Source organism: Lagopus leucura, unplaced genomic scaffold, assembly GCF_019238085.1.
Source record: "Lagopus leucura isolate 7727_CA_CO unplaced genomic scaffold, USGS_WTPT01 Super-Scaffold_100004, whole genome shotgun sequence".
In the NCBI taxonomy this organism is placed as follows: Eukaryota; Metazoa; Chordata; class Aves; order Galliformes; family Phasianidae; genus Lagopus; species Lagopus leucura.
The window spans coordinates 46147643-46163093 of record NW_024962264.1 but is presented as its reverse complement, the minus strand read 5'-3'; the positions used below and the strand labels follow the sequence as shown (position 1 = coordinate 46163093).

General features: G+C 35.0%; 1 protein-coding gene across 2 annotated transcripts in view; it reads right to left on the bottom strand.

Annotated features, from left to right (window-relative positions):
- CORIN (corin, serine peptidase) overlaps nt 1-15451 on the bottom strand; it is a 122434-nt gene that overhangs the window by 55127 nt on the left and 51856 nt on the right. For both annotated transcript variants that reach the window (XM_042870666.1, XM_042870667.1), the window contains exons 5-6: nt 10349-10530; nt 1048-1161 (exon numbers count right to left, since the gene is read on the bottom strand). In XM_042870666.1, the coding sequence (XP_042726600.1) occupies nt 1048-1161; nt 10349-10530 (296 nt within the window). The remainder of the gene's footprint in view (nt 1-1047; nt 1162-10348; nt 10531-15451) is intronic.

The following is a 15451-nucleotide window of genomic DNA, read 5'->3' as shown; positions in this document are numbered from 1 at the left end:
TCTCAAGTTGATGCTGACAAAAATAAAAATATGCAATATTTTCAAAAATACTTTCAAAAATACTTTCAAAAATAAAAATATGCAGTACATTTTAAATAGTAGAAAATATATAAAACTCCAGTCAAATAAAAGGCTATTAAGCAAAAAGCAAGCTCTAGCCTTATTCATACTGAGACCCGGAGGAAACTGCAGCCATCCCTTGCAGTCTCATAGATAAAATCTATCATCAACTTTCTCAAAAGTGGCTTCAGGAATCTTGGAATGCCCAGCCTCCTTACATCACTAATTAAAACAAGTCCTCTGAGGGAAAAATGAACTGCACAGAAATTCAGTTTCATTTCTGATAGTTTTCAAAGTCTGAATGCACAGCACTGTTTTGTGGCATCATGTCCTATTATAGTCCCTACTTAGTCCATGTTCCAAATTCTCCTTTTTTCATTTTTTTTTCTTTTCACTGTTTTCATAGTATAAATTTGCTCAGCTTTTCTAAAGGTGGTAGGAGTCCTAGAATGTTCTTGTCAACACAGAAAATTGGTACTCTATAAACTGCTACAGAGAATGAAATAAGTATTAAGCATGTACTTTTTTTTTTTCTCTACTGCACACTATACTGAGATTTATTTAAATTAACCACATCCAGTACTGAGGGCAAGAGAACTTTCTAAACAGATGGTTTTGCTTCTGCTATAAAAAGAACACAAAGGTCTAGGAAAAAAACACACCTAGCAGTTTTCAGGTCGCTACTAGAACTACATGCTAACAACTCATTTAATAAGATGCCCAAAATATTAATGATTTCCACATGGCTCCTTTCAGAAATACAGTTCTAAGCTGATAATGAAATCTGCTTCCAGTCATAAATTTTAACAGATCTAAAGCATTCTGCATCAAGAGTGGCTTTCTCAGTGTCAACTGAGAAAGTCCAAATGTCAGTATAAGCAAATACTGTGCAAAGCTCATCCCGTTCCAACAGACTGCTTTAGTTTTTAGGCTTCTCTGAATGTATTCAGTACTTCAACAGAACTCTGCAGACTATAGGAAACTTACTGCAATGGACCTCATCACTCCAGTCATCACAGTCATTGTAGCCATTACACTGCAGTTTCCCTGGAATGCAGATTCCACTGGCACACAGGAAACTCTTCTCTCCTCCACACAGTGCTGGAAATGAGCAAAGAATGAATATGTTAGATTTTAAATATGTGCTAAAGAAATAAGTAGAAATTAAAGATATTTAGAAAATGATGTTTTAATTGACATACACTTAGGCAACAAACTGCAAATCAAGCAAATTGAAGCAACTTCAAGCTGGCATTTTCATCTAAATTTTGTTATTTAAAAAACAGGTATCTAGACTAAGTTTATCAGTGAGATTCAATCAAACTTTACCTCTAACATGCACCTCTAAGGAGCAATTCTTTTAATACTGACTTCAGGATTAAACCAGCACTTTCCATTAAATGGATGCTTTGGATTAAATATCCGATTATTGTTAACAACAACTACATCTTTCCAGTCTACTTGTTCAGGCAAAACATTACAAGGTAAAAAGGCTTAACAGTTCATGGTACAGACACTTCCCATAGGGAAAGGATTCTTCCAATCTCTTATAACTCTCAAAGCACTAGAAGACAACCATCACTGCTATTGAATACATAGGGAATTGAGATATCTATAGAGAAAGAAAAAAACAACAACAACAACAACAAAACCACAACCCTAGAGCTTAGAGTATCCAACAGGAGATGCATTTGCAGAGTTTTAACATGTTTTTCTAAGCCTGAAATATTATTTTATCATCCTCAAGGAAGAGGGCAGACTTTTGTCTACTGACAACAAATCCTTATTTGTAATAAAAACTTACTTGGATAATTTACATTTTTTTCCTATTACAGTTCCATGTGAACTCTCCACTTGGCCATGATTATGCAATGTTATTTTCCATTTGTGTAATGGAGCTATGGTTCTTGAAGTGAAAACTACTTACGTGTTTTATTTTAAAGGATTCTAACTTTACAGGAAGGTGTACAAAATAAGTAAGAGACACATGGTGTCTGAAAAAACAATAGAGAATCTCATAATGTATGATAACATTATATTTCCTGTATTGTAATTTGATCTTTTTGTTCCTCCAGCTCTCTGCCTTATACCATGCACCTTCTGATTTCTGTGCTTAGAATGCACTATAGGAGAAACAACAATCCTTTCTCAATGTGGTCTCTAATTCCCTAGTAACAAGTGTTTATCTCACAGTGATATCAGGTTGCTGTCTATAAAAAAGATCACATAAAAAATTGTAATTCATCATACAAGAAAGACTATTTAAGGTTGATAGTGCTACATCATTTGACTTTGACACATGACATTCTTCTGAACTTGGAATTTTATACAATTTTCTGCATGTGCAAAGAAGAAAACAGCATAAGTATGACATGGATCAAAAAGAATTGTCAGAGGAACCATCTTGATTTGTTTATTGATCTCTACCATCAGTACAGTTCTTTATTTATAGAGACCGAAACAATAACATTTTATGTGAAAGCACCAGTATTACATAGGAGAACAAAAGTTAAAAAAGAAAAAAAGAAAAAAAAGCAAGGATAACTATCCATTTTTCTTAGAGTTTGGAAGAACAAAGAGTAGGGAGTCAAACATTCATTTCTGAATTGTGGAAGGAAATGTTTCCATGCGCTTGTAAATCACTCTCATCCTCCCTTCCTAATACTTCCCTACCCTACTTTGCTTCTATCCATTCTGAGTTCCATTACAATCCACTTCATTTCTTAAGAAGCATCTTAAGACACTTTCTAATGTGAACATCTCCCTGTTTATCTTGGGTACATTATAGGCAAACAAGGGGAAGAATGAAATCATAATCATAGCTGTTCTCCTCTAAGTCTTAACACTCAGTAGCAAACAGAGGGAACTGTAAGAACAGTTCATTTCACCTCCTGCTGTCTTCTCAAAGACCGTGACTGGATATGTTTGGTCCAGTCAGTGTAGTGATCACATGGCAATGAGAGCATATACACTGTGAATGATAGCTCCGATTAAATTAATTTCTGCTTTCTACTAAGCTTGTGCAGAAAGAGGTTTCTGGAAGGTTAACAATTTTATCATACCACCAAATATCAGATTTTAATAGAAAAGATAGAATCCCTGTCTTATACAGCAAAACAAACTACTGAAGAAGACCTGATATTAGATGAAAGGAACACAAAGGAAATGGAAGAAATCCTTGCTAACAGAAAAACAATTTGCAGGTATTTGCTTCAGACCTTTGCTAGGAAGTTTTACAGTCTGGAAAATCTGAAATACCTGAGTAAACGTCACCAGTGGAGGAAAAAAAAAAAGAAAAGAAAACCCACACAAAGTGCTTTACTTTACCTCCATCTACTATAGTATTAAAAATGTCTATGAAGTGCCAAAATCATTTATGTGCTGTAGTTCTCAGCTAGATTACTGGAATGCTACCTATAGAGGGTTATGTAGGCGGGTCTCTGGAAAGCTGCAGAAAGCACAAACTGAAACAAATATATTATTTGCCTGCATTTACAGGTAGTAAATAGTAGTAGTTAAGTACTGTATATCTATGAAAATGACCATGAAAAGTGCAGGGTTTTTTTTGTTTTGTTTTTGTTTTTTTTTCAAAGTGAAGAGGCGACAATGTAGGCTGTTCAATACTATGAAACAACTAGGAGGTAGCCAACAAAATTGTCTTAGAAAAGCAATTAGTAGTACTTTTTATTTAATGTTGAGATAAGTTGTAACACTACAACAGAACACAATGGATGCTAAAATGCATGCAGATTTGTGAAACAATTTGAAAAGAACAATAAAAATTTTACAGTCAAAAACTACTGACAAGTCCTTTAATATCAAACAGATGGTAAATGCAGGAGGACTTTGGAAAAGTAGTTCCCTATTCTATTCTTCTTTGGGCATGCAGTTTTAAAGCAGCTTTTGAAGACAGCATTACAAACTAGATGGACTTATAACCTGATTCAATATAGGCATTCTCAGAGTCACAGTAGCACAAAGGAATCCCTGTATTCTCTTGCCTCTGGATTTTCATCACCTGCTTCCTATACTCCATGTACGCTGTGGTACAATGCATCATGTAGCTGTCAGCTATAGAAAGATTTGATATTAGGAGCACAATCACAGAGTTAGGAGAGCTGACAACTCCTTTCCCTCTATGGTGGAAGAATGCAAGAGATCTTCTCTTCCAATAAAGTGAAGTGGCCTAAAAAGCCCTCATGAAAGAGCCAAATCTAGAACTGTAGCAGGCAAAGAATAAGAAGGCACACATAATGGAAGAAAAAATTAACTTGAAAGACATAAAAGGTTAAATAGAAGTAAAGAATAAGTGCTTGGAGAAAGATATCCTTCACCTGTGAATGTTTTCTCACATGAAAAACTACGCAATTCTGAAAAAAAAAATTGTCTCAAAAAAAATTCGATATCATTCTTTCTGGTCTGGCAGCTGATCAGTATCAGTGTTAGGGATACACAGACCATCTCTGTCTTTTTTTCACTGCTTTGAGTGCACAGAACCACAGAATATCCAGAATTGGAAAGGACCCAACGAGAACAGTTGAGTCCAACTCCACATAGGACCACCCCAAATCCAAACTCTATGTCTGAGAGCATTTTCCAACTGCTTCTTGAACACTAGCAGATTGATGCCATGACCTGGGGAGCCTGTTCCAGTGCCCAACCACCCTCGGGCACAGAGCAGAGAGTGATAATCCCTTCTTTTGACAGGTTAGCAATGCTGGGCCTGATGCCCCCCAGGATATAGCTGACCCTTTTAGCTGCTGACTCATATTTAAAACACTGTCAAACAGAACATCCAGATGCTTTTCTGCAGTGCTGCTCTGCAGTCTCTCTTACTGCTCTCTGTACGTATATCCAGTGTTGCTCCAACCCATGTGCAGAATCCGGCACTTGCCAGATTAAACTTCATGAGGCTGGTGATTTCTCAGCCCTCCAATTTGCCAAGATCTCTCTGCAAGACTTCTCTGTTCATGAGGGAATCAATCCTAATTTTGTTTCGTCCACAAACTTACTTATAGCGTCCATTCAATTTCTGTATTCAGACCATTTATAAAAACAATGAAGAGAACTGGCCCTAAAATGGAGACCTGTGGAATCCCACCAGTGACCAGCACCAGTCTGATGTAATTCCATTGCTATAACCCTTTGAGCCTGACCCATCACGTTACATTTTTTGCCTAGCTGTATGCCAGACATTTGTCCAGTAGAACACAATGCAGGAGTACAAGAGAAAGATAATATCTTCCTGATTTTAAGAGCTTTCTCTGAAATTCTGTATTGGATGTGAATAACACATAGTTACTATAGTATACTAGTAAGTATACTATACTAGTGTGTGTGTATATATATATATATATATATATATATATACATACATACACACACACACTAGTAGTATATATACTAGTAACTATAGTTACTTTCTCACTAACTATAGAAAAATAAATACTTGGTTGTAATCAGATATTGACTAGAGTCTCTTCTGCCTGAGTCTATGTTCTAAGCTGTTTCTCAAAGCAAGTTCTGTGAATTCCTAACAATGTCCTGAAAGATAGACCAGGTACCATATTTAAAAAAAAAAAAAAAAAAAAAAAAAAAAGTGTGGTGTTCCAATTAAATGCTTCTTATCCAAATTAAAACAAGCTAAGAGCTCCTAACGTGTCATCTTCAAATGGCTGAAAGAGCTTACTCCAGGTATTCATGCATTTAGCTCTTTCATGCCCTTGAACATTGCAGGGAATTTATTGACTTATTTTTAACTAATTCATGTAATTCATGTGATTTTGCCACAGAGGGAGATTATTTGGGCTATCAGCAATCAGAAAAACTTAATTAAAAGACCATCCAACTGAAAAACTACTGCAATAGCCAGTGTTTAAAAGTTCACAAAAATTTGTCTCAAAGACAAGATTTCTGAATGTTATTTATAATTTCATGGATTACTTATAATTTTATTGATTTTGCAGTTTATCATTCCTTTTCATCACTATTATTATTATTTATTCCTTTCTTTTTACGAATTTAAACTTTAACTGCTGATAGGAAGATATGTGCATTTGCAGTATGTAGGAATTATTAGAGTACCTACAAAGGACACTTTCCTACATTGTTCAAAACACACACACACACACAAAGAAAAACTAGCCAGAAAAAGCAAAAAAAACAATATATTTCAAGAAACTATCATAAAGAAAAAAATAGTCTCTGAATTAAGACTGAAATCGATGGCAATTATTCCAAAAAGAAAGAGATTCTGACCATAGTGGAAATTGGGATAAAAATTATATTAAAAAAATATGCTTTAATATATTTAACTTTCACTACTTGAAACATTGCAAAGAATATCCACAGAAAGATAAAACCTTGTAAAACAAAACTAAATTTGTTGTTTAAAAAATGATATGAAAAAAAAAATTATAATTTGGCACAACCTGTAGCTATTTATGGATGCTGTTTTTTTTTTTAAGAAGGGAAGCCTTGGCTTGTTTTATTATACATTTTTATTTGTATCTCTTGGAACTAAAGTGCAAATAATATGCAAGATAATGCAATGAAATTTATATTCTGCATTTAAATTTTAATGTATTATGTCTTTTATATGACTTAAACAGTATTGTCTGTTACAAATCTTATAGTTATGAAGAACAGCTCAGGCCTCTTGGGCATCACTTTTTAACAAAATAAAAAAAAATTCTTAATATCTCTTCAGTGTAATGCAAAATGAACACTGCCTGACAGTTCTGTATTGTTGCTTACAAAATTTCACTGTATAAAAAACCAGAAGATTCATATTCTCCGCTGCTTTTGAAATAATTTTGCCATCTAGATTCATTAAAACACAATTTCAGGGTTTCCTGAGAGCTGCATGTTACTGCAAGTCAGATCATTGTGTCCTTTACTTCTCATTCAAGCTACTCTGCTTTTCTCTCTGCAGTTTTAACACCACCAGCTGTGTTGGCTGGTCAAAGCATATAAAATAACAGAAAAGCACAGTGACAGTTGAAAGAAGGGAAAACAGAGCTGAAATATTTGTACGAGTAGTAAGGATATGCATAGCAGGCCCTAGGAATGTTTCTGAGATTTTTTTGCCCCCACAAATGCATTACTGGACTTGTAGAATGAATGCCTGCCTAATGCCTTCGCTCACTCATTACACATTTGAGCTATGAAACCAGTTCTACTATTTATCTTAAATATCTGTTAATATCTATCTTAAATGCAAAGAGCCATTTAATCTATTAATCTTCCATCTGATCTGTTGCAACCCTGTCAACAGTAATGCACCTTTTTAATCCATCATTCATTGTAAAAAACTCGGATGGTTTTACTATAAAGGTACACAGATCAAATTTTCCAGTATATTCAATTTTTCTGTGGACACATCAGGTATATATGCTACAAGTTTCTTCGTAGTGGCAAAGCACACTCAATTTACAATGACTTTAGTAGAAAAAAATAGATTAAGACCAGCAGTGACAGATAAACAAGTGTATATCTACTAGGTAATCCCAATTCCAGCTAATGAATATTTATCAGGAAACCTGCTACTTGTCTGCAGGATAAACGTTCTAGATTCTAACTAGGAAATCTGCCAAACTCCAATGGAGCCTGGAAAGTCATGTGAGGTTTAAGGTCTTTTTTGAGGAAGGATATTTTTAAAAAAAATTTGGAGGGTGTACAGTATTTAGTCATAATCAGAAAAAGAAAACATCCAAAAAAAATTGTTTTGAATTGGATGATGCTGTGCTAAAAACTAGGTGTAGCAACCAGACCTTTTTTTTTTTTTTTTTTTTTCTCCAAATAAATGCAATAAAATCCTAAAGCCCTGAATTACTCTATCTCGCATAACAAAGCATATGAAAGGCATATGAAGGCAGGTAAAGCTTTCTCTGCATGCAGTCTGGAATTATTAGTCCCCAAAAGAAATCATGAAGTCGGGATATAAGCAGCTATATGTCAACAAAATGCTCCTGGAATTTCCAGGAAGTGAGTCCTGTAAAGAACGTGAAGAACACTTGGAGCTGAGCACCAAGTGCCAAGGAGATGGAATAGTTAACCCTGCTGCCTGATTCTGCTGCATTCAGAGAAGCAAATGCTTTTAAATACACAAATTTAAAATACTTTCAGCATTGATTTATTTCTCTAGGAGAAACATCCTGAGAGAAACCCAGGTTCCTACCATCTTCAGTCAAAAAAGGACCACTTCAGAGACATTTCATGTGAAAAAATGTCAAGATATTCTCTAGAGTCAATCATTTTTACTTGAAAGCTATTTGTATCCAAACACCATGCAAAACAGTTCATGAATAAATTAATTTAAAATGCCTTTTGTTTTATAAAACAGCATGTCAGAGCTGAAAAAAATACACAGCCTGGGTCTCTAATCTGTCAGATAGAGCACTTCAGCACTGGCTCTGAATCTTTCCTTTAATAAGAAACAGCAAATTTCTCATGTACTTTTCTGTGATTTATATAGCTTACTATCAGAGAGATGCAAATTCTACCCAAAAGATTATGGAGGAATAATCAACCAGGCACTAGTTTAACATGCTTTTCTCTAGTGTTAAAAAATAGTGAAACTATAATTTTAGTCAGAAGATACTCTAAAACTTTCATAAAGCAGCAACTTGTCCCAATTTGATCTGAAAGTTCTAACATTGTTTAGTTATGTTGAGACTTTTCAAAAGTTCAGCCAGATATAATTGGTCAAGTAAGAACAGGCATATTTATATCATGCCTTGTATTCCTACATGTACCACGTGTGCATAAAATCCAGGTCTCTAGTATTCTGCTCCTTTTTCAGAATTACATCTCATTCTGTGGTCAGTACAAGTGTACTCAACTAACGATATGCTAGTCACTGATCATCACTAGCTACTCTCACTGCTCATTGTACAACTCTTTACCATACTTATGTATACATTCCACAGTCTCTTCCCTTATTTATTATTTGAAACCGTCATAAAGACAAAACGATTGTATTTCCAAAACCTAGGATGTTAGGATTCACTATGGTATCAAAGGCATCAATATATATACAGTTACAACCCTCCAAGCTAGAAGGACAGTTTTATTCCCATTTCACAAAAGGGAAGCTGAGGTCTAAAAAAAAAGTAAAAAAATGTATATACATATAATATACATATATATGCATATATATATATATATATATGCTTCCTCTTTGAAGAAGCATAAGACCTGATTTTTCAGCATATTTAGCATATATTTGTTTCATACAATCAAAACACAGCTCCCAGTGGCTTTCAATTTGCAATTTGCTCAGAAGCCCATAGGAACATTACAGAAGTCTTGTGTATAATATTCATTTTTTTCCAGTAAGCACTCTACCTTCAAGAAAACACTATCTCCGTATATTTTATCATGTCAGCCATTACAAATGTTCTCATAGGGGAGGACAGATATTGGACAACAGTCTCCATTACTTCATGACCCCTAAAACATGCCCTAACAGACACAAAGAATTTGATCTACAGGCTATTTTTAATCACACATAGTCAGATCGCCAAGGAGATACCCCAGGCTGTAAGATCTTAACTTTTCATTTGAAGGCACACTGTACAACCTCGTTGATTTTTTAACGTGCATGAATGCTCAAGTTTTTTTTTTAAACAAAATTGAAAAACTATTTTCATCATATCATTATTTATAGTCTGTTATCACTCAAAAGTCACTTAAAAAACTGGAATCGACTGATGGACAGCACAAGCCTCTGCCACTTAGGCTCATGGGATGATGAACAGCAACAGCACAGTTTCAGATGCCAGTAAGAGAACTCCAGCAAGGGGTAAGTGAGAAAAAGAACCAAGTCAGGATTTCTGCTGTCAGGTCTAATCTCAAATAAATTTAGATCTAGAAAAACAGAGCAGCATCAGTTCCGGGCTGAGTTTTATAGCAAGGATAAAGAAGACATTTGAAATTTGGACTGTGTATCGAGTTCCTGCTCCAAATACCTAACCTGTTATTACTAGAGCTTATCAAAGAAATAGTCAGCAGAACATTTTTAAGGGGCCTATTACTTTTCTCCTAACTTCGTTCTCTGGAACAGCTCAGAATTTCTAATGCAAAGCAAATTAGTCAAAGCAGCTGAAGTATGGCAAAACTATAACATACTGATAACCAGGTTTATCATAGTAAACTGAATTAACATAATAACAGAATCAAGAACAACAGTTTCATTCCAGAGCTAATCCTACAGAATTAAAAAATACATTACGTTATTAAAGAGGAACTCTTTAATATAGTGCAAGATTTAAGAACAGAAGCATACATTGCTTTCCTTTGTCTTGGTGTGGCGAGAAGCATACTCTTTCAGTTGTGTCATTTTCAGTTTGGTTGTGGAATTGAGAGCACTTGAGGAATTCTGGCCAAGAAGCATTTACCATCCCTAGGACTGGTTCACACCCTTCTTTTGCTGCCTCACAAAATGTCCTGCATGGCAAGAGGACTCGACTAGAGAAAAGAGACAGAGAACAAAGACAAAAAATGATTATTATTCTAATAAACAGCTACATCTTGAATTAAAAGAAAATAAAAGTAATCATACTTCTGAAAAATTTCACTTTCTAAAGAGTCGCACCAAATCTTCACTACCTCACTGGAGGTGATATCAGCTCTGGCTTTCAGTCTACATTTAAGGTCCTATTAAGCAAGAGTAATTTCTAAATTCAGCACTGTACATGCTGAAGCTGACGTTTCATCGATAGTTGAAGGAATGTAATCGTGTTGTGACACAAGGTAGGAGAAAGCTTATTTATCTTCTTCTACCTCACAGTTGTGCTGACCTACTCATACCCTCTTTTGTTAAATGCTTTCATGAGCTGATTAAAAAAAAAAAAAATGACTAACTTGAAAAAAATATATTTTGTTAGATTGGGTAACCCTTCTGACAACTTAGGTGTGCTGAGTCTTGAGTCTGCTCATGGAGAGAACCAACTGCCAGATGTAAACTGTAGGAGCAGCACTTTATCAATTTCTCTTTCAGCATTTACGAGCCTTACCCACTTTGTGACTGTGATTCTGACATCAATGGCAAAAAAAATTCTCATACACGTAGTAAGTGCCCTATCACTATATTTTCTCAATATGTCAATTTCTTCCTAGAATTTACTGCAGTGCACTTCGCGTTTCTTAAAATATTCTAAAATAACTTCCCAGGAAAAGACTGGAAGCTACGTTACATTCATAATTTATGAATCAATAACCAAAAAGCAGAAATTGCATACAAATTATAAGCATGAAGTATTTCAGTCACATTTAAAACAGTTAAAGTTTACTCAGGCACAACTGAAATTGGGGCACATATTCCTGAGAGAATAATGAAAAATATATCTGGCTCTGATTACAAGTAAAATGTTATTTTTTGAAAACATTATTATCCATCACTGGGCTTATTTTATTAAATAATATTATATACATTTCAATTTTTTACTGACATTGAAATCATTGTTTTCTCACTCAGAAAACAAGAATAATGGATTTCTAAAATATGTAATAGTTAAAATATGATTAGAATATTATCTTAATGTGTACTCCTTATATTCTTAATGATACCTCTGGCTTAATAATATGATATTTATTCCACCCAATGTGTATTTTTAAGCAGTGAGCACCAAGAACAGGAAGGCATTGCCCATGAATGTTTGTTGGCACCACACTTTGAAGGGAAACAAAATGGCTTCAAGTGAGAAATATCAGCTCCCAGTGAAGGAAAAAAAAATGTGAACAGAGAAACAGAAATACATTTAATTCTTAAGTACAGCTCTCATACAGAGCAAGTTGATTCAGCTCATATGAGTTCATGAGATCAACGGGGTTGCATCCAAGGGTACTGAGACAGCTGTCCAGCTGCTCTTGCAAGGTCAGCCTTCTCTATCTTTGAAAGGTCATGGAAACAAGGAAGGTCACTTAATTGGAAAACATCAAGAGTTGCACTCATCTTCAAACAAACAAACAAACAAACAAACAAAAAAGCCAAAAACGTCAAGCTAGGTACACTCAAGTTGTAATGACGTAACCTTAATTCAGTCCCAACAAAAATGGAATGAGTCCTCCTTGAACACACATCTGGACATAGCAAGATGATGATAACTGGGAACAGTTAGCACGAATTTATCAAACGTAAACCACGTCTGACCAGCCTGGCTTTTGTACTGAACTGAAAAAGTCCACAGTGACCAAGAGTTTTGTTACTTAATGTAGTGTTTCTATTAGGATTATAACGTATATAGGAATAGGGAAAAACACAGTTTCTCTAGAAACTATGTGATACCAGAAGCAACTCCTACAAATAAAAAGCTGCCAGAGATGCCTGACCACCTGTGCTAACATGGAGAAATCAGTATAAAGCAAAACATTTTCTTGCATAAGTATTCTGACATGAGCGTATTTGCTTTCCTCTGCTTAGTATCTAACAAAAAGAATGTGCTGCCAGTGCTGTTACCAAATTTATTACATATACCAGGTTGGAACAACTAGTTCAAAATAGATATTGTTAGAGATAGATTCTCCAGATAATGTTAAATACTTTTACACAATACTAGATTGAAATTATCAGATGCATTACAAGGGCTTTTATCTCTAAACCTGTCTCTTTGCACTTCCCTAGCTGGCAACTTCCTTGTTGCCTGAAAAGAACATACATTCTAGAATAATACTTTTCACTGCCAGACTGTGATGTGTTGAAAGGCACAAAAATTCAGCACCAGAAAGCATACAGCTGGCTGTTTACAAAACCAAGAACAAATGGTTACTCCTGCTGACAGGAAGAGCTGCCACTTAGTAGCTCTGCACATTGTCCTGCCAAATTGAAGGTGTACTATCTGACCTGAAATGACTCTTCAGATAAAGATGTTCTAAAACAATGTTCTGTTTTTCGCTCCGTCTATTTTAATAGGAAGAGTAAGAATGGACACAGCAAGAGCACTGTGGTAGCTGTCACTGACTCTTGCTTGGGTCTGAGAAACGCCCTAAATGAAGAGGCTTTTACAGGGCAACTGATAGTCTCAAATCGTTTTCTTTTAGTGTTTTGGACTTAAGCTTTTCATTTTTAACTAATCATTTTTAACGAAACCACTGTTTCTAAAAGTTCTATTTATATAATAACATGAACAGTCCCAGTAGTTTAACTGAGACTCTTTAACATAGAAAAATGCCAGAAGCAAAGCCACTACTTGCTATGGATGATGCTTAAGTTCCAAAAACTAACTGTAAGAAACAAGATGCTACATAAGTTAAATGAACTACTGATTTGCCTTATTTGCCAGAGTGAGCCATTTAATTTATTCAGATTGATATGCTTACTGTTAACTTATTTATTTTCTAGAAAAATACACAAAACACTTTGACACTATATCACAGTGAAGACAAACATGAGCAGTTTTTCACATCATCAGATCTAAGTTATTCCTACTGGTTCAATGGAGCATATCTGATGACCTGAAGGCAGTATATTCCACTGACTTAGTTTTTCAAAGAAGCAATAGCAGGTTCATCAGAATCATACAATCAACAAGGTTGGAAAAGACCTCCAAGATCATCTAGTCCAAGCGTCCACCTACTACCAGTATTTCCCCACTAAACCATGTTCCTTAGTATAACATTTAAAAGTTTCTTGAACACCTCCAAGGACCTCTCTGGGCAGCATTTCCCAGTGCCTGACCTATCTTTTGGAAAATAAATTTTTCCTAATACCCAACCTGAACCTCCCCTGGCACAACTTGAGATTGTTCCCTATAGTCTTATCTCTGGTTATGCAGAAGAGGTTGACTCCCACCTCACCAGAGCTTCCTTTCAGGTTCATTATTTCCAAAAGTCCTTCGGCACGTTGATCACTCAACATAATGGAAATTTTACAAACAGTTTAAAGATCACATTAAAATGTAACTCTGTACAGTTATACTTAACAGTTTATAAGTTTCTAAAAATGTTAGGAGATAAGCAGTTTTTTCACTAACTAAATTTGCACTTCAGATGATTAATATCTATATAAAAAAAAAATCTATGTGAGTTCACCTTACTTGTATAGTTTAGGCAGTACTCCAGGCAATATTATATTTATGCAATAATATGTTTAATCAACATTACAGTTCAGGGTAGATGTTTGGATACATACACAGCACAATAATATAGAAATTACTAAATTCTAAAAGACAGTTAACTGAGTAGCGATTAAATAAGCTAAGCAGAATTTGTAGTCTCGAGAGAAGCTCTGACAAACCAGAAAATATAGGATTACCCAGCCATTATTGCAATATTTGGCGTGGTTTCAGTATTCAATCATATGTGCTGCATAAATTAAATATTTTCTGGGTAATGATCAAGCTTAGTATGGACATATTGCTTAGTCCAGTCAAGGATGAAAAGGTGATTAAAAATCTTCATCTTGATTAGTCTTTATTTACTGCCAGCCAGAGACAAATCATTAAAAAAAAAAAAAAAACCTGACAGGTCTACGGTAATCTTATCATCATTCATTTGGCGCCAGAAGCAGGCATGGAAGGAGGCTGCAACATACTTGAATGTAATTTTGCTTTTAAGGATATTCATGGAAATGATTCTTGCTGAAGGTGAAGTTTGATAAAAGAACAGATACATGAGATACTTTTGAATCTACGGGTGGTTTCTCCACTCCTAGAAGTTCACACCTCAGTTATTTCAGCAACATATAGGTGTCAACCAAAACAAAAAGAAAAGACGTGCTCTCAAGTAAAACAAAGTAGAGAAATAGTCTGTGGGTTTTTTTCATTTGCTTGTTTTTTTTTTTTAATTTGTGTAACCCATTAAGCTATTCATCAAAAGAGATTTATATCAAGTACATATATAGAACACAGCATACTCTAAAGCTATCGTCTTAACTGATATTAAGGTTCCAGAGAGGCTTCACACTGCCTGAGAGCAGATTATCTGATACATTCTTTTTGCCAATTATTTGAAGTTCTCTTCAACTGGAATTCAAATTGATTATAATACTGCATTGATCTAGTTGTTATCACTCACTTGAAAACATTTTACATTTTCAGATGAATTCAGAAATTGTTCTTCCTGTAAAACCAACTTCTCATCTTTGCAATCACATTATTATGCATGGGGCTCATCAGTACACTTAAGTTGCTTAAATGGCTGTTTTGAGCACTAGAAATTATCAAAGAAATATATTACAAGAACCAGTAAAGAGAGGAGAAGTCCTCCAGGCAACTATTTAACTGCTGCTGCAAAATTTAACAGATTTTCTCAAGGAGCAATTGTTTGAGTAGCTCAAAGTTTTGGCTTTTAAACTCAGCAGCCACTGAAGTCAGTGTCTGTGATACGTCTTCTCTGGAAGCAGCAACAGTGTATGTAGATCTTGCTCCAAAATGTCCTTTTCTGCACTGCC